The 19,530-nt window shown below is 60.1% G+C and overlaps 1 protein-coding gene across 1 annotated transcript in view; it reads right to left on the minus strand.

Annotated features, from left to right (window-relative positions):
• Positions 1–1,353: 1,353 nt before the first annotated feature.
• Positions 1,354–19,530, minus strand: part of SLC9A1 (solute carrier family 9 member A1) — a 28,964-nt gene continuing 10,787 nt past the window's right edge. The window contains exons 2-12 of the mRNA XM_033080859.2: positions 9,816–10,276; positions 8,148–8,398; positions 7,485–7,702; positions 6,868–7,070; positions 6,575–6,664; positions 6,178–6,248; positions 5,735–5,908; positions 5,498–5,612; positions 4,123–4,224; positions 3,800–3,872; positions 1,354–2,990 (exon numbers count right to left, since the gene is read on the minus strand). Of these exons, the coding sequence (XP_032936750.1) occupies positions 2,668–2,990; positions 3,800–3,872; positions 4,123–4,224; positions 5,498–5,612; positions 5,735–5,908; positions 6,178–6,248; positions 6,575–6,664; positions 6,868–7,070; positions 7,485–7,702; positions 8,148–8,398; positions 9,816–10,276 (2,081 nt within the window). The 3' untranslated portion in view covers positions 1,354–2,667. The remainder of the gene's footprint in view (positions 2,991–3,799; positions 3,873–4,122; positions 4,225–5,497; positions 5,613–5,734; positions 5,909–6,177; positions 6,249–6,574; positions 6,665–6,867; positions 7,071–7,484; positions 7,703–8,147; positions 8,399–9,815; positions 10,277–19,530) is intronic.

Consider the following 19,530-nt stretch of genomic DNA (forward strand, 5'->3'; position numbering starts at 1 on the left):
GTCCAGGGTGGGCAGTGTCCGGGATGGGCAGTGCCTGGGGTGGGCAGTGTCCGGGATGGGCAGTGTCCGGGGTGGGCAGTGTCCGGGATGGGCAGTGTCTGGGATGGGCAGTGTCCGGGGTGGGCAGTGTCCGGGGTGGGCAGTGTCCGGGATGGGCAGTGTCCGGGGTGGGCAGTGTCCGGGATGGGCAGTGTCCGGGATGGGCATTGTCCGGGGTGGGCAGTGCCTGGGGTGGGCACTGTCCGGGATGGGCAGTGTCTGGGGTGGGCAGTGTCCGGGGTGGGCAGTGTCCGGGATGGGCAGTGCCTGGGATGGGCAGTGTCCGGGGTGGGCAGTGTCCGGGATGGGCAGTGTCCGGGATGGGCAGTGTCCGGGATGGGCAGTGTCTGGGATGGGCAGTACCTGGGGTGGGCAGTGTCCGGGATGGGCAGTGCCTGGGGTGGGCAGTGTCCAGAATGAGCAGTGTCCGGGGTGGGCAGTGTCTGGGGTGGGCAGTGCCTGCGGTGGGCAGTGTCCGGGATGGGCAGTGCCTGGGATGGGCAGTGTCTGGGGTGGGCAGTGTCCGGGGTGGGAAACGCCTGGGATGGGCAGTGTCCGGGGTGGGCAGTGTCCGGGGTGGGCAGTGTGTGGGGTGGGCAGTGTCCGGGGTGGGCAGTGCCTGGGGTGGGCAGTGTCCGGGGTGGGCAGTGTCCGGGGTAGGTAAGTCCTGCTAAGGATGCAAGGGGGATCCTGGGGGGTTTTTGGGTTGTGGTGCTGCTCCTCAAAGGGGATCCTGGGGGGTTTTTGTGCTGTGGTGCTCCTCATTTAGGTGCTGCCTTGAGCCTCTTTCCCCTCCGCAGCCCTGGGATGCTGGTTGAACTGGCTCCTCAGTGAGGGCTCAGCTCCAGTCTCGGCTCCTGGAGAAAATCACAGCGCTCAGAGGCTCCCAAGGCCCCTCCCCTGGGGATGGCACCTTCATCCCCCACAAGCAGGACCAGGCAGGTGCTGCCCCTTTCTCCCGGGATAACGCACAGACGGGATGTGCAGAGCCGTGCAGGGACACCCAGGGCTGTGCTGGGTGATCCATCCCCCTGGAAAAGAACCTTCCCCCGGGAGAGCCTCCAACACATCCTCACACCTCTCCCTCCAGGGAGGATTTGGGAGCCTGGGCTTTATCAAAAGCTAAAAGCTGGAAATTATTTAAAATGTTTCCCCGGGGTGGGGCTTCAATTGTCCCTGAGCCACGGCAGGAGGGTGAGAGGTAAACTCTCCATCCCCACGACGGGGACGAGGTGTCACAGCCACCTTGCTCCTCTGGCACAGCCGGGACCGTGAGGCAGCAGCAGGAGTCCGAACAGCTGGAAAAACCCCCACTAAAAATTAACATTAATTTATTAGAATATTTATGATAAAAACCAAGAATCTCTTTACATGTGGGTTTGGTTTTTTTTTTCCTTTTTATACAAGAGAAATTTCCATTGCTTTTTTTTTTTTTTTTCCTCCTGGAAAGAGAGCAGGGCAGCAGGCAGGCGCAGGCAGCGACGTGGGCGCTCGCCCCGGTGACGGAGCCCCGCGGAGCCGGCGGGGTGGGAGCGGTGGGACGTGGGACAGGCGCCCACCAAGGCAGCGGGCAGAGCGTGGCAAGGCACGGCACAGGGAGGGGACAGCGGCCGGGGTCGCTGGGCAGGGCGTGGGGAGCACCCCGTGGCACCCACGGCGAAGGTGGCACGCGGGGGACAAGGTGACAGATACAGGGCACCCCTGAGCCCGGGCAGGGCTGCAGGTCACCGCAACACCCAGCGATCCTCCCAAGCCTTGGGGAAAGAATGTCCCCTTGCTGCCAACCTTTCGATCCAGCGTGTCCCCAGGCTGGGGGAGCTGGCCCTCGGCTCTCCCCCAGCTCCTCTCGGCTGCAGGGGGACAAACGATCCCCTGGCGCACCCCGGGCCCCGTCTTTGGTTAAGGAGCGGCCGCTGCGGCGCTGGCACAGGGCGAGGGGCCAAGGCTGGCGGAGGGTCCCCGTGGGGACAGGGGACAGCAGTTCCAGGAGGGATGGAGAGGCTGCTCAAAGCGAGGCGGGTCCCAGCTGCACCCCTGCATGGCTCTAGAATATTTATTTGAAAAGACCTGGCATGAAATGTGAGGCCAGGAGGGAGGACCCCAGGCACAGCCGGTCCCATGGGGGAGTTGCCAAGGCAAGGGAGCCCGCGGTGCCTGGGAGGGTGCAGGGGGAGCGTGTGTGCGTGTGTGCCAGCCCCGCGACAGCTCCTGCTGTCCCATCTCTGCTCCAGAGCAAGGCCAGGGGCAATAAAGCACAAGTGGGGAGAGGAGAAGCTGTGCCATGTGGACACCCCTGGTCAGAGCCGGCCGCAGGTCCTGAGTGGGTGGGCACCTCTGGAGAGCCCCGCGGGGGCCGTGAGGCACCTGCAAATCCCAATCCCGGGCGGAAAATTGTCCGTCACCCCCAGGGCACGCGGCCCAAGGAGCCCGGGGCATCCCAGGCCTCCTTCCCTGCTCGTTGGGGCCAGCCCAGGGCTCGCTGGGCAGAGCTGTCCTGGCAATCCCAGTCCATCCAGGACAGTCTCCCCTTCCTGAACCCGGTGTGTAGTGACGAGAAACCAAAAAGAGAGCAAAGAACGAATGGGTGAAGAGAGAGAGAGAAACGATCTGGAGGCTTTGTGGCAGCAGCTACTGCCCCTTGGGGATGAAGGGCTCCCCCTCCTCGGGCTCTGGCCGCGGGCCGGGGTCGCTCAGGCACCGCAGCATGCGCTGGTTGCTGGGGCTGTCGCTGTTCCCCGGGGTGAAGACGTCGTCAGTCCCCGGGGAGGAAGGCTCCTTCACCCGCATCACCAGCCCCTCCTCATCCTCCTCGGGCGAGGGTGGGAGGCCACCGCAGCCCTTGGGCTCCTCGCTCATCAGGTCCACGGACTCGGGGGACTGCGGCGAGGCCGGGTCGATGGTGATGATGGGCAGGTTCTCCGAGTCCTCCTTGGGCTCGTAGGCCAGCGGGTCTGGGGGCACAGAGGGGTCAGCCAGGGCAGGGGGGGTCTCAGGGACCCCCGGTGATGCACCCCAGATGTTTGTTTGGGGCTGGGGTGCCCGGGCTGTCCCGCTGGTTTCCAATTCAGCTGGATAATTCCCTTTCCCGATCCCGCAGCGCCGCGGAGCTGCCTCAGCCCGGCCCCGCCGCGAAGGGCGAAGCTGCCCTCTGCTGATGGAGCGGCGGCTCCGCAGCCACGCCCGACACCCACACCTGTCCCCGCAGCAGCAGGGGACACGCGGGACAGGAGGAACCGCGGGTGTCAAAGCAAATGCGCGATGGACAAACTGGGAACCCAGGGGCAACAGGTCCTGCGGCTGAGCGCTGCTGATCTGGGAGGGGCACGGACAGGGCCGGGGAGGCGAGGATGGAGCGAGATGAGCTCCACAGGGACAGCCCGAGCTGAGCTCCACAGGGACAGCCCGAGCTGAGCTTCACAGGGGCAGCCCAAGCTGAGCTCCACAGGGACAGCCCGAGCTGAGCCCCACAGGGACAGCCCGAGCTGAGCTCCACAGGGACAGCCCGAGCTGAGCTCCACAGGGACAGCCCGAGCTGAGCTCCACAGGGACAGCCCGAGCTGATACCCAGAAGGAATCGTGCTGGGAAGCGAGCTGGGTGCTTCTGCTGGGAGTAGCAACCCTCTGGGGCTTGGGATGGGTGTGGGATGGGGATGGTCGGGGCTGGAGAGCCACGGGGAGCTGAGGAGGTGCAGGACAGCACAAACTCCAAGCGCTCCAGCTGCTGGCAGGGCTGCTCCTCCTGCACTCCCCTCCCACCTACCTGAGCCGATGCGAGCCCGGGACATGGTGGGCGAGTCCAACCTGTGTGCTGGCACTGTCAGGTAGTTGTTCATCTGCAACAGAGCAGGGCAGCGTCAGCAGCGTGCCCAGGCCAGCTGGGGAGGGCACTGGGCTCAGGGATGAGCAGGGAGCAGCAGGGGGATGCAGGGCACAAGGGCACAGATCCTTCCAGCCACCCTCCAGGGACCTGCTTGGAGCCTGGGGCACTCAGAGGACTCTCAGGGCTTGGGGTCACCCCTCTGTCACTTGAACCTCAGCCCCCTCCCTGTGCCTTCCCTGCCCAGCCTGGAGCTCCCCCAACACCTTCTGTTCCAGCTGCCGGGCCTTCTGCCTCCGCAGCAGCATCTGGTTCCAGGCTTCCTCGTAGGGGTCGGCCACCAGCGTGTGCCGGTTGTAGGATCGCAGCTGGAAGAGATCCCACGGAAAGGAGATGTTAAAATCCCACAGGGAAAGGAAGGAAAGGTCCCAGCCCCATTCTTCTGGAGATGGATGAAACAGCCAGCAGTGGGCAGAGCAGGCCCAGGCAGGCTCGTGGCTCATCCCTTGTGTGCCACCATGAGATTCCTGATCCTGGCCCACCCTGGCCCAAACGGGGTTTAAAGGCTGAGCTCAGGCACTGGCACCAAACCAGCCTTTCCCTCGGACTATCCCAGCAGGAAAAGCCTCCAGGGGAGGAAGAGTCAGACCAGGAGCACAAGGCACAGCAGGGCAGGGACAGCAGGGGTGAAGGGTGGGCAATGTCCCTGCCACTCCCAGCATGGCAAAGGGGACACACACAGTGTGGGGGGTGGCAAAGGGGACACACACAGTGTGGGGGGTGGCAAAGGGGACACACACAGTGTGGGGGGTTACAAAAGGGGACACACACAGACTAGGGGGTTACAAAAGGGGACACACACAGTGTGGGGGGTCACAAAGGGGACACACACAGACTAGGGGGTTACAAAAGGGGACACACACAGACTAGGGGGTGGCAAAGGGGACACACACAGTGTGGGGGGTGGCAAAGGGGACACACACAGTGTGGGGGGTCACAAAGGGGACACACACAGTGTGGGGGGTTACAAAAGGGGACACACACAGTCTGGGGGGTGGCAAAGGGGACACACACAGACTGGGGGGTGGCAAAGGGGACACACACAGTCTGGGGGGTGGCAAAGGGGACACACACAGTCTGGGGGGTGGCAAAGGGGACACACACAGACTGGGGGGTGGCAAAGGGGACACACACAGTGTGGGGGGGTCACAAAGGGCACACACACAGTGTGGGGGGTGGCAAAGGGGACACACACAGTCTAGGGGGTCACAAAGGGCACACACACAGTGTGGGGGGTTACAAAAGGGGACACACACAGTGTGGGGGGTGGCAAAAGGGGACACACACAGTGTGGGGGGTTACAAAAGGGGACACACACAGTGTGGGGGGTTACAAAAGGGGACACACACAGTGTGGGGGGTCACAAAGGGGACACACACAGACTGGGGGGTGGCAAAGGGGACACACACAGTGTGGGGGGTGGCAAAGGGGACACACACAGTGTGGGGGGGTCACAAAGGGCACACACACAGTGTGGGGGGTTACAAAAGGGGACACACACAGTGTGGGGGGTGGCAAAGGGGACACACACAGTCTGGGGGGTGGCAAAGGGGACACACACAGTGCCAGGGGACACCTCACCCTCTGCCTGGTTTTCTGCAGGTTGTTGCGGAGGATTTTCCGGATCTCCTCCTCCTTGTCCTTGGACAGGGCTGGGAGGACGCGCTCCAAAGGGAGGGTCTGGGGGTTGATGTTCCTGCATGGACAGGCAGGATTCAGAGCCACACCACGATGGCCACCCAAGGGCTGCTTGCCCTGTGGCCACCAGCAGGGAGCCCTCAGGGTGCCACGGGAGGGTGCCCAGGGCAGGGAACTCACTGGATGGAGACGGTGGAGACGGCAGAGGGGATCTTGCCGATGCCCCCGCTCTCCACCAGCTCGATGGCCTGCTTCATCTCCATCTTGTGGTAGAAGGCGATGAGCTGGGGCTCCTTGGAGCGCTCCCCCGCGATCAGGCACTTCTTCACGTACTTCTTGTTGAAGCGGTTCAGCCTTCAGGGCGTGTGGGAGGGGAGGAGCAGCCACAGGTCAGCCTGGCCTCACCCCAGTCCCACTCCCCACTGCCCAGCCCTGCCCAGGACAGCTGCTGGGCTCAGAACTGGGTCCAGTTCAACCAGCATGGCTCAGGCCAGGCTTCCCTGAATCTCTCCACAACACCCAGCACCTGCTGGTGCCCACTAGGGATGGCCCTGGCACAGAGCTGTGAAACCTTCTGGGTGGTGATTGGAACCCTTCCCCAGGCACCAAAGCTCCCCACTCACTTGTCCTTCCAGTGGTGATGCCCGTAGTGACCACAGATATCCTCAATCCCTGTCAGGAGGTGATCCAAGAACTGGAAGAGATTGTCCAAGGCGTGAGCAGCTCGCAGGGCTCTTGCCCACCCTCTCCCTCCCCTGACACCCACACTGACACGTGGGGAGAGCACTCAAGGTGTGTAAAATCTGGGCTGTGGGTCCAGGATGGCTTTGGGAGGGCAGGATGGACCCACACAAGCGGGCTTGGCTCTACAGGCACTGGGGTCAGAGCGGGCACTGACGACACAGACAGGGGAGAGCCCTCGCTCTGCCCCCCTTACCTTGGGCACTGATTTAGGGGCAGGTCCCAGTGACAGTGGAGTGGCAGAAGCACAGAGAGCAGAGGGCTGAGGCAGCGCGTTACCTGCGTGTGGATCTCCTCGTTGATGGAGCGCTTTGTCTCCTGCTTCTTCTTCACAGCCAGCAGATCCACCAGGGGCCGGATGGTCATGCCCTGGGGAGGGGAAGGGGGTTACACCTCTGCCCAAGTGCTGGCAGTGGGATGGGCTCAGCAAAGCCAAGCTGCTGTTGGTGTCACTGTGCAGCGTTTTGGGGACGTGGGGCAGTGACAGAGTCAGGGATGGCCCTGTGGAGGGCTCCCCACTCTGCTCAGGGCCATGAAGAGCCCCCTTCCCCTCTGAAAGCACAGCCACCAACCTGCACGAACACGGTGAAGAAGATGACAGTGATGATGGCAGTGAGGAACATGTCCCTCATGCCGAAGTGGTGGTAGTCCAGCAGGTAGCCCAGGGAGAAGGCGATGGCTCCCCGCAGGCCCCCGTAGGCGATGATGAACTGGTCCTTCGGCGTCAGCTTCACAATCCGGAACTTGTTGATGAACCAGGTGAGGACAAGGACACCTGGGGGAGCAGCACAGTCCTGTGTGAATGGTCAAGGATCCCCTCCAGCCCCAGAGAGCCTGCCCTGCCGTGGGTGCAGGTGAGAGCTGTCTGCTCACCTCAACATCCCTGAGCAGCTTCCACCCCACGGCTGGCACAAGCAGGGCCTCAGTGCCCCCTCCCCACAACACCAACCACCAGCATGGGTGATGCCCAGGGTGGAGCAGAGCCACCCAGTCACCTCCAGTCTCCCCAGCAAGGGGAACCACCACGGTCCTGACAGCTCACTGTGACCCAGATGGCCACTCAAGGCCAGGTTGGTATGGTGGAAGGTCCCTGCCCATGGCAGCTGGAACAAGATGGGCTTTAAGGTCCCTTCCAACCCAAACCATTCTTTTACCACCCCGAGGACTTTGGCAGCACACTGACACTCACCCAGCACCCTGGCGATGAGGCAGAAGAACAGCGTGCTGATGACGAAGGTCCAGTTCCAGTAGTGGTGACCAGCCACGGTGGACACACCCAGGAAGATGAAGATGAGGGTCTCACTCACACTGCTCCACATCTTGAGGAAATACTTGATGGTGGTGTGGGACTTGTGGGAGATGTTGGCTTCCACATAGGGCCGCATGACCACGCCGGCGGCGATGAGCCTGGGGGGAGGTCAGGGCTCTCAGCAGCCATGGGGACATGGGGACAGCCCCAAGCCCTGGCCCTGTAGCAGCTTTTTGTGTTCTGACACCAAACTCAGGGCAGGACAGGCCTTGTGGAGCACCAGCAAATATTCCAGAGAAGGTAACACGAGGTTTCTCCTTCCCCTGGCAGGGCAGGAGTGAGCACTGGGGCACAAGCCCAGTTGTCCTGAGTGCTCAGCAGGCCCTGCCTGCTCCTGTGAGCCCAGGAGAACAGGAACAGGCTGTGAGCACCCCAGGCTCTGAGGGACACCCCCAGGACTCACCTCCCTCCTGTGCACATCCCAGCCCAGACACACCACTGGCCGAGCACTGGCCACACCAGCCAGGACACGCTGGTCACGCCCAGCAGGCCCTGCCGAGCTCCTGGGGACAGAGGGCCCCTGGTGCCCCAGCCCCAACTCACGCCATGATGCCGGACAGGTGGAAGAGCTCAGCGGACAGGTAGGCCATGTAGCTGTAGAGGAACACGAAGAGGGGCTCGATGACGCGGATGTGCGAGGTGAAGCGGGACGTGAAGGCAGCGATCACCCCGTAAATGACGCCCACCAGGACCCCGCCCAGAGACACCACGAAGAAGCTGAGGAAGCCGAGGATGATGTCCAGGATGGTGACCTGCTCGAAGCTGGCAAACTCCTCAAAGAGGTGGTACAGGACCTGGCAGGGAGAAAGGAGATCAGGGTTCAGGCTGTCCCTGCGGTGGGACAGCCTCACCTCGGGGGACACCTGCCCAGGGATGTCCCTTGGGACTGTGGCACACCTGAGCTGAGCTGTGTCAGTGCTTGGTGACCCCGAGCTGGGTCCTGTGCTTGACCAAGGCTCACACCAAAACCAGCTGCTGGTGCTTTGCTGTGCCAGACACAGGGGGATCCTCCCTTTCCTCTGTGCCCCCAGGGACATGGTGCCACCAAAGGAGTGTCTGAGACAGCTCTGCTCCCCACTGTCCCAGGAGGGCCTTTGGTCACAGCCAGAGGCTGCTCCTGTTTTCCCAAGGAGCAGGCTGGGGGACTCCTGACAGATGCACAGAGGACCATCTGCCCTGCACAGCCCAGGGAAGAGCCCAAACCCTTGAGGTAGCTTCTGTAGCTGAGGGAAACCTGAGGGAAAGGGTCTGGGCTGTGCTGCCTTCTGCCACCCCCAGACACTGCAGAGATGTTAAAGCATGTGTCAGGATGGGAAACAGGATTTAGGGCATCCTGCAGGAACAGCAGCACTGGCAGGCAGGGGGAGGGCGAGGTGCAGCTCCTGCCTGCCAGGGCCAGGTCCCGGGTGGGACAGGGGCAGGGGCAGACAAAAGCATCCCCCAGGGATGAGAGTGAGGACACAGACCCTGCAGGCACCTCTCTGCTGGAAACGGGGGAGAAGTGCCTGGGAAAAGCCCCGTGGTGGGACAGAGTGTTCTTTGTCAGCAGGGGCTGAGCAGCCCGCTCCGAAATGAACAGCTGGGATATGGGAAAAGAGCCAGGAAAAAGCAGTGGGTTAGAAGTCAATTTAGAGGTCAGCTCTGCAGAGAGGAGAAGGCCATGCTGGCCCAGCCAGCACCTGGACAGTGATGTCCTTTGGGAAGGGAGCAGGCCTGGCCCCACCTCCCAAAGGTGCTGCTTGGAGAGGGGGGATTCAGGTGGGATGCCAGCCTGGCTTCAGCCCCTCCAGGTGTCCCCTTTGCCATGGCTGATGTCCTGCCCTCCCACCTCCTGGGAGCTGGAGGACAGCAAGGGTGACCACGTGCAAGGACACAAACAGAGCAGAAGCTACAGGGCAGCGCTGCCTGACCCAGCACCAGCCCCCTGTGCTTCCCCTGGCAGCACAGGCACAGGCACAGCAGGAGAGCAGATTCCCAGAGCCCATGGCACCAACAGCACGTGCCCTCACCCTCCCCAGCCCACCAAGGGAAGCACTTCACCTCAACCCACCTCTGCCGTGTTCTAAGCCTCTATTTTTAGCTTTACACCTTGGCAAGGCTTGGTCCAAGTGGAGCTGCCAGGAGGCGCCTGGCAGCTTAGAACAGCCCTGCCAGCTGCCAGCACCCTGAGACGCTCCTGCCCCAGAGCAAACCCCTGGCCCAGGCACTCACCACGGTGACGGCGTCGTTGAGCAGGGACTCGCCGAAGACCAGGATGTGCAGCAGCTCGTTGATGTGGATCTCCTCGAACACGGCCAGCACGGCCACCGGGTCCACGGCCGAGATGATGCTGCCGAAGAGCAGGTTGGCCAGGAGGCCGATGTGGTTGAGGCCGGGCCCGCCCAGCTGGCACACGGCGTACATGAGCCCCCCCAGGAAAAAGGCGTTCCAGAGCGTGCCCACCACGGCGAAGATGAGGATGGTGCCCAGGTTCTCGGTGAACGGGCGCAGGGGCAGGAAGTAGCCGGCATCCAGGATGATGGGGGGGAGCAGGAACAGGAAGAAGATGTCCGACTTGAGGATGGGGGGCTTCTCACCCACGCCTTTGATGAGCCCCCCGACCAGCAGGCCCACCACGATGAGCAGGCAGCTCTCGGGAACGATGCTGGACACTGACGGGATCACGTGGAAGCCTGTAGGGAAGCAGAGAGAAGGACACAACACACGTTGGCTGCAGGAATGGAGGATGCTGCCTGCAGAGGGACAGTGCCAGAGTGAGGGGCCAGCCCTCCCTGCACTCCTCGTGGTCTGACACTCCTTGTGTGCCTCAGTTTCCCCTCCTGCCCCGCTCTGCCAAGTGGAAGCTGCAGCTGAACCAGACCGTGGTACTGCTGGTCTCAGGCCAGAACCCGAGCTGCTGCTTGGTGCATTTTGGGATGCAATTCTCCTTCCTGGAGGTCTTACATGGCTGGTGGCATCCTTGGGGTGCAGGGAACACATTTCCCCATTTTTCAGTCACAGCACAACTCCAAACACCGGTCTCTGAGCCAGCCATGACCCAGGGGTGACATTCCCACCAAGCACCCCCAGCCGGGCATCTGCCAGCACACCAACACCCACAGAAGGATTTTGGGCTCCCTGGATCTTCTCCCAGGCTTTATAATTATTATTTTGAAGCGAGGCATATTTGTTCCCTGGCAAGGGAAGCAGTTTAAAATAAGGAGCCCTGCCTTGGCATGCCGTGTTCCTCCGTTCCTTCCGGCCGTGCCATCTGCAGCAATTCCACCACACATCCAACCCCCTCGGAAGGAGCCAGATCCCCCCGGGCCTGCAGGGGCCACATCTGTGCCATGGCCAGCTCCTCCCTCCTCCACCTGCTCCGAGCACCGACCCAGCTCCAAGGGAACAGCCCACACTTCCACAGTGCCTCCCCAAAGACCTGCAGCCCCGTGCAGCTCCCCAAATTCCCCCTGAGCTGCAGGCACAGGCTCCAGCAGGGCAAACCCAGAGGATTCAGCACCCCCCAGGCTCCAGGAACCATTCCAGCTGCTCCAAAGAGTCCCTGGTGCTGGAGGGATGCTGGGAGGAGATGGGAACATCCAAACTCTCTCCCCAACGCCCATCACCTGCATTCAGGGACTTCCCAGCCCGGATGCAGCTCCTGATTTACCCCCATGGGATTTCTCTCCTTCCTTGGATCCCCTGGAGCCCACACAGGCTCTGGGCACCCCCAGGCAGCCCTGGCACGGAGCTCCTGTGGGAGGGGAGCTGATAATCCCTCCTCCATGCACAGCTCGTGCAAACACCGGGAACCACCGACCCTTCCAGCACAGCAGGCAGTTTCTGGCTGGAATAAGGCTTAAAGCCACACAAGCAGCGAGAAGCCAACAGCAGATCAGTTTTTGCTTGCTAAGTATGTTCAATCATGAATAAAACACAAACATTGACAATTAAGCATCTCTCACTTCTTCCCCACAGGCCCCCAGGATTCCATTAAACTGGAACATTCGTGTGCTGATGGGAATTCAGTGGTTTACAGCCTTTCTGTAGGGCCCTAAAAATACACTTACACGGGCTGCATTTTAATTATGCCTTTGATTTCACTGAATCTCAGCCATTTTTTGCTCCCTGCTTGCTCTGCTCAGTATTTTTAGAGCATTCCAGAGCTCCTTGGCACCAATCTGCTGGTGGGATCCTGCTGCATGCATCCCACTTTGGGATGGGCAGGAAAGGGTGAACTGCTCTGATCCCAGCCCTGTGCCTGAACCTCCCTCCTGGAGGATGAGGAAGATGAGGAAGGCTGTGGCAGGGTGCTGGGAGATGGGGATGCCCCACCATGGGCACACCAGGAGCTGCAAAAAGGGGAATAAACCTTGATAATGGCTTTAAAGATGGTGATGATATGCTAATAATAATAATAAAATAATAATAATGTGACCCCTGATCCCGAAATCCCCAGAACAGTCACTCAAACTTCCTCCTTTGGAAAACAAACTCCACGGGAGCAGCTCCCTCTCACCAGCACCAAACACCACCAGAACCATTAACAGGGAGTTAAACATGAACCCCAAGAGCTTGAGCAAACACGGAAAAGGAAATCCAGGAGATAAAAGTTCCTACAAGAACAGTTCCTTGCCCACATCACGCTCCCAGTTCCCACGTGCCCAGCAAGGCACACACAGGGTGCACCTTCCACTGGTGCTCAGCAATCCCTTGGGTTGGGGCAGGAAGGAATCAGGGATGGGAATCCCAGTTCTAACCACAGACCAAGCACTTGAAGATCTGGAGGAAATGCTGTCCTTCAAATTAAAGAGATTTTAGCAAGGAAAGCTGGCTCTGACAAAGTCTGTTCTGCAGTTTCTGAACGTTTCTGGTCTCTGTCTTGGGGTCAGATTTGCACGGGGCAATTGAGGGCAACATCAGGAATTTCCCCCAAGAGGTTTTTTAAATGTGAGGGCTCTGTTCTGGCTGCTAAAGGTTCACCCCCATCCCTCCAAGGGGGAGCTGGGCTGCTTTTTGCAAGGCTCAGGCTGCTGGGGGATGCAGTGCCATGGAAATATTTACTCCTGACCAGCCAGCCTGGGACACTCTGTCCCACTGGGGATTTTTCCTTCCTGGGCTCTTGGATGCTGTGCCTGGGGTTACACAAACTCCATCCAGCAGCTCCTTCCCTGCCTGATGACTCAAACCCCACCGTATCTGACCTGCTTCCACCCTCAGCCCGGCAGGAGGAGCCTGAGGGGATGTGGAGGGGAGGGCTGGCACCAATCCACTCCTGGCACTCCCACCCTGCAGGTGTCAGGACCAGCCAGACCCCGCTCAGCACCTGCCTGAGGTGACACTTCCCACTCTGCAGCCGAGGCATCTCCGTGCCCTGAGGGGCTCACAGCCCTTGGAAAGCCTCTCCCAAGGCCAGCAGGGAATGACTGGCAGCTTCCCATGGCCCTTACAGCTCCACACGGCATGGGATCCAAGGTCAGGCTTAGTCAGAGCTCTGGTTTTAAAGAGCTCCCTCAGACCCTGTGGAAACAACATTATAAGAATGTTTGAATAAAATCCTTGGTGAAGGAAAGGAGGCAAAGCCTTCAGGCACTTCCCTGATCCAGGCCAGCTCGGGGAGATGTCAACATCTCCCACCTGGCTCCCAGCACTGGGACATTCCTGGAGCTGCAGCTGTAAGAGGCTCTGCAATTCCCACGGGCCTGAAAAAATGCTGCTGTTCAGATGTGAGAAATAAAGGATAAAACTAAGAAAAATAATTTAAAAAAATATATAATGCTGATGCTGGAGCCAGCCTGCACCAGGAGACCGTGTGCCAGCCCTGGGAACAAGGGGACTGTCCCCATGAGCCAGTCCCTGCGACTGGGGATGGCCAACAGACACCACATCCTCTGCAGGTTTGGGTGGGATTAACAGCCCCTCCTGCCAGGGGAGGAAAAGGAATAGGAGGGAGGAGGGAAGAAAAGCCACTTGGTTGCTGTCAGGACGGGGAGGGAGCACACAGCACGGCTGGAAGGGCTCGGCACGCTCGTGGTTAAGTCGGATGCTCCTGAGGCTTCACCCCAGATTCCCAAGCACCCACGCACGGGACAGGGCCTGGGAAAGCCAGGATGCTCCCAGGATGATCCCTGTCAGCCAAGAGGAGGCACAGAAAGGAGAATGATTACACAAACCCCATCCTCCAGGTTTATTGGAGCAGCTGCAGGCTCCAGCAGGCAGGCACAGAGCAATCCCTCAATTATTAACCAGGGTTAGGAGCTCTCCCACCCCGGGACTGTGCTGGTGCTGGGTGCAGGGTCAGTGTGGGCAGGGGGTGCTGGAGCCCCCCGGGGGATGCTCTCTGCAGCCCTGGGCACCCAGGGGCTGCTCTGGGCTGGGTGTGGAGCTGCAGAGCTGGGGAATCCCTGGAGGAGGCTCAGGGTGTGGGAAGCAGGCATGCTCAGAAGGGCTGTCCTTCTGAAGGACACTGCAGAGAGCAGGGCTGGAGCAGCCACGCGTGTGTGACAGCACCAGGCCCCCAAAGGCCACGTTAACCCTTCAGGAGAGCGGGCTGGCAGGGGCAGGGTGTGCCCAGCCCCGGGGGAGGGAGGCAGGCAGGTGTGGATCCCTCCCACGTCCCCCTGTGACAAACACAGGGAGAGCCCCCACGCACTGACACTCCTGGCTGAACCCCAAACCCAGGGATGTGTCACCAGCCCTGGGGACAAGCGATCCACAGAGCCGTGACTCAGCACCATCCCCTCCTTTCTGCTGGTGAGAGGCAGCAGGGATGGAGGGGAGCAGGGCTGGGCTGGGCTCCAGGGGCTGCACAGCTCCGAGCCCCTGGATCTGCCTTCCCCTCGCTGTGTTTGGGGCAGGGGGAGGCTCAGGGATGGGGTGAGACCCCAGCAGGGTTAAAGCCCTGTGAGGATGCAGTGACAGAACACTTTGCAACTGGCTCCCAGGGGAAAATCCATCCCAGCCCTCCAGAGCTTGGCTTCAGCTTCTTCCCATTTGTCCTCTGACCTCAGAAAACACCACGCTGGATTTCTCCCTTCCATGGCCTGACCAGCAGGATCAGCCAGGCTCTGCTGAGTGCTGCTGGCCCAGCAGGGCCATCAGGGGATGTCTCAGCCCTGCTGTGCTTCCCCCTTGGAAAATGGAGCCAGACCCAGCAGCTCCCTGCAAAGACAGGGAGCAAGGAGAGCGCAGAGAGCTGCACCAGATGGAACAGGGAAGCCTCGAGGGAAGGGGATGAAAATTGAACTTGCTCAAAAGGAATTAAATAGCTGGTGATTTACACCTATAAATAGAGCGAGGCCAGGGCTGGTGTCACCCTGCCAGGAGAGGGGGTAAAACCACCGTGCTTAAATTACATTCAGCGCTCTCACAGGCTCACACGTCACCACGTGCCCTGGAATTCCAGCCCCACAGAGCTCCAACCTGGCTGATTCCCGCAGCATCCCATGGGAGGGCACGAGTGGGGCCATGACGCAGTTTGGGCTCTGCCAAACCTGTTCTGTTTCACCAGGGAGCAGGCAGGGTTTTAATGCAGCTCCAGGTCACCCCAGTGCTCCCCTGCAGCTCTTTTTGGGTTGGTTTCAGCAGCTTGGGTTGATTTGGGCAACCTTTAAAAGCACCCAGTGGGTTCGATGTCCAGAACGGAAAAGCGTTGATTTTCCACCCTAAATGCCATTTCCTGGTGAGAAGGTGACTTGTTTTTTGTGTTAAGGCACAGGTACAGAAAGTGCTTCTAAGCAAAACAATTTCCTCCAGAACAAACCAAATGTTTCATTCAAGCCTCATTATTTTGTTGTCGCTAATTAGGAAGCAAAGCCAAGAAGCAGGAAGGTAATTAATTTATGCTGCTTTTTGTGAGTCACTGAGTGAATGCAGATCCCACACAAGGGCCACAGAGCCACCTCGCCATGGACACAGCGTGCACAGCCAGCACAGGGAGGAGGGAAAAGCAAAACACCCAGCCCTGATTTTGGGGTCCCTCCTGCACCCCAAACTCGGGTGGGCAGGGGCTGCAGCCAGGACTGGGTTAAAAAAATCCATCAGCCCCCAGCACTGCCCCACAGCCTGCAGGCGTTTTGGGGAGTCTGGATCAACTTCATCCACGTGGGATGGGATGGGATGGGATGGGATGGGATGGGATGGGATGGGATCAATGGGATGGGATGGGATGGGATGGGATGGGGTGGGATGGGATGGGATGGGATGGGATGGGATGGGATGGGATGGGATGGGATGGGATGGGATGGGACAGCCCCCCAGGGTCTGCCTGCCCAAGGTGCCCAGCACAGCCTGGCTGTGACCCTGACCAGCTGGACTGCACACCATGTCCCCAAAAGCCACGCTGCTCCCTTGCCAGGTGACAAAGGGACTGTTTTATTTTCCCCTGCTGTGACATTATCACCCCTGTGCCTACAGACCTTGCTCACCCAGCTTGGCCCCACCTCACAGCCACCCAACTGCCCCTGGTTTTACCCCTTTTCCCATCTAAAGCAAACACCCCAGGCACAAATGGAAGCAGCTCCTGTGATAGGATGCCCCTGGTTTTACCCCTTTTCCCACCTAAAGCAAACACCCCAGGCACAAAAGGAAGCAGCTCCTGCCTGGTACAGCCCCAGCCCCCAGCCCTGTGGGTCCAGCCCCAGTGCCTGAGGCAAGGCAGGTGTGTGTGGGAAGGTGACCTGGCTGGACCCTGCCTGCTTTGCAGAAGATAAGAACAGGGCTGATGGCACCAGGCCAGCCCTTGGGTGACTCAAAACCTGAAAGCCACAGGACAAAAAGCAGACACTGCCAGGTACCAGCCTTGCAGCACAACCCACGCCTGGAGCAGGCTCCACACAGCAGGACTCGTGAGGAATGGCCTGGTTGAGCCCTCGAGGCACAGCACATCAGCAGAGCAGGGGCCTGGTGAGTGCAGGCCAGGGCAGAGCCCTTCAGCCCTGGGGAACAGCAGATGCTCCCCTGAGCACTGTGAGGAGGGGCTGTGGGCAGGTGCAGGGGCTGTGATGTCTGACAGCTTCACTCTCCTCCTGCAGCAGCAGCTCCCAGGAAATTCCCACTGGCAGGCCCTGAATAAACCAAACCCTCTGATGGAAGGGGAGACGAGTGCAGACACCCCATGGGAGGCAGCTGGAGGCAGCAGCACTTGCCTTTCCCTGGGGATCTCTGGGGAGCAAAGCCCACAGCCCAGGGCAGGATAAACACAAAGAAGCTGCAGCCAGAGCCTTTCTCCTTGGAAAGATGCTGAGAGCTTCCCATGCTCCAGGCACAGAGGGGATGGATGCCAGGGCAGCAGCAGGAGCAATGCTGGCATGGCTCTGCCAGGTCAAGGTGCCAAGGGCAGGTCAGAGATGGCCAGGGGGACAGGCCTGGGCTGTTCTGTGCACAGAGCCTGCTGGAGAGCAGCTCTTCAGAGCATTTCATGCACTGGTGATAATGGGATGGGGTCTGGTGTGCTGTCAGAGCAGCACTTGGGGCAGGGGAGGGGGGACAGCTCCTTCCCACCCAGCACCAGCCCCTGGCACGACACAGCTGGGAACAGAGGACAAGCAGCTGAGCCCTGGCACACACAGCAAGAGCAGGGCAAGGGCAAAGCTTCCTCTGGCAACTGTGTGCAAGGACAAGGTCTGTTCTGGTAGCTCAGTGACTGCAGAGCACCGTGCAGCACCGTGCCCCTGAGCCCACGCCAGCCACAGCAGGAGTGCCACGCTGCAGAGGGGTGCAGGAGTGCCATGCTGCAGACCCTGGAGGGATGCAGGAGTGCCACACTGCAGACCCTGCAGGGATGCAGGAGTGCCACACTGCAGAGGGGTGCAGGAGTGACACGGTGCAGACCCTGGAGATGCAGGAGTGCCACACTGCAGACCCTAGAGGTGCAGGAGTGCCACACTGCAGACCCTGGAGATGCAGGAGTGCCACACTGCAGACCCTGGAGATGCAGGAGTGCCACACTGCAGACCCTGGAGATGCAGGAGTGCCACATTGCAGGCCCTGCAGGGATGCAGGAGTGCCACACTGCAGACCCTGGAGGTGCAGCCCCCTCCCAGCCAGGGGCACCAGCACAGAAACTCCCAAGGATGAGGATGAGGATGGCACTACCAGGAAACCCCGAGGCTGCCCCTCCCATCCAGGGCTGGAGCTGGAGATGCAGGAAGGTCCCCAAAAAGCTGAGCAGCCTGGAGAACACGACCAAAGGCATCAGAGCATCCTGCCAGCAGCCAGGAGCCGCATGCAGATGAGCCCAGCTCCCCCCTGCCCTGGCACCCTCCAGAACACGCTCCCCTGAAGGGCAGAGCCCATCTCCCTCCCTCCAGAGGGGTTGTGTGGGTGTGCAGGTGTGCTGGGATCCCGTGGCAGCGCTGCAGTGCTGCAGAGAGCGATGCTGCCTCTGAATCACCCACAGGCACCCTGGCTGCAGCCTGCCAGGATGGGCGGCCCTGTGTACACTCAGAAAGGAGCTGTTTACACTGGGAATTAACCACAACACCCACTTCTCCTCCCTGGGCCCTGCCAGCCTCAGCACCCACTCCTCCCTCCAGCACAGCAAAGGGCTCCTTGCTCTGCTTCTCCCCCAGCCCTCTCTCTCCAGGCACCGTGGGACAGCCCAGAGAAGGCTGGGGAGCTCTGTGGGATCCAGCACCTGGCGTTCCCACCCAGCACACACTGCTGAGCCTGCAGCCAGCAATTCCTCCCAGCTCAACCTCACTGCTCTGACCCTGGGAAAACCTGGAGCAGCCTGCAGGGAGGAGAAGGTGCCCACACACACCACAACATGCCCTGGGAACAATCCATGGGCAGAGACCTTCAGCAGAAACACTTGAACACATTTTTTTTTTTGAGAGCAGCAAGAGCATGTACCCTGGTTTTATCTTGAAGCACTCACAAGAAATTAAGAGATCAATTGGGAGTCTTTTACAGAGCTGGTATTAATTTTCTCCCAGCTGTAAAAAGGAAATGAGAGACAAAAGACATTAAATGGACTTGCCCAAGTCCCCAAGTGAATGGCGTGAGAAGCCAGCAGCTCCCAATTTCCAGTCCTGTGTTTAGATAATGCTTCTCCTTCACACCAGAAGGGAAGCCAAGGACACTCTGCAAGAAAAGCACGGTTTAAGAAAGATCTAATTGCCAATAAAGACTGAGAGACCAGGGCCTTTGGGCTGTCATCCCATGGCTGCAGCACTCCAGGTAGGGAGGAAAACACAGAACCAAGCGATGGCCTGGGAGGCTTCAGGGCTTGGTGCCACCACATCTTGGAAAATCCTCCTCCCTGCCCAGCTGTGCACAGCTGTGCATGGAGCAGCTCTCCTCCACCTCTCTCCAGGTCCAGAGCTGCCCTGTGCCAAGGTGCCAACCCCTCCCTTCCCCCAGAGCTTGGGGAGCAGCCCAGGGTTTGGTGTCACCGGCGGCTCCGGAGTCCCGGTAACCCCGATCCCTGCGACTGCATTCCTGCACCGGGCATGTTCCAGAGCCACTCCCAAACACAGCCTGCAATCACCAAACCTGTTCAGAGCCTCTGGGCAGGCTCCACACAGCTTTGCTAGGGTGGGACCATGAACCTTTACCAGCCCATGGCACTCACCCAGCAGGAGCCGGGCACGGAGGCACTCGGGGACAAACTGCCACCCACATTTCCGCTGCTGCTGTCTCAAGACTCATTTTTGACTTTTTGCCACCAGCTGTGGATGGGTGCAGCTCACAGCCAGGCCTGCAAGGCTGGGACCTTCCTGGCACACTGAAAACTGAGTTTTCTACAGGGCAACAGCATCCTCTCCCAGGTTTATGTCCTTCAAAACAGTGACAGCTGGACTTGTGTGTTTTGAGGAGGTTTAAGGTCTAGAAAAACTTCTTTAGCTCCAGGGAAAGGGACAAGCAGCTAAACATAACTCACTCTCAGCAGCCACACTCTTCCCAGATTCCTTCAGCTGCTACAAGGCGCTGGATGCCATGAATA

This window comes from Catharus ustulatus, chromosome 26 (genome assembly GCF_009819885.2).
Source record: "Catharus ustulatus isolate bCatUst1 chromosome 26, bCatUst1.pri.v2, whole genome shotgun sequence".
Taxonomy (NCBI): Eukaryota; Metazoa; Chordata; class Aves; order Passeriformes; family Turdidae; genus Catharus; species Catharus ustulatus.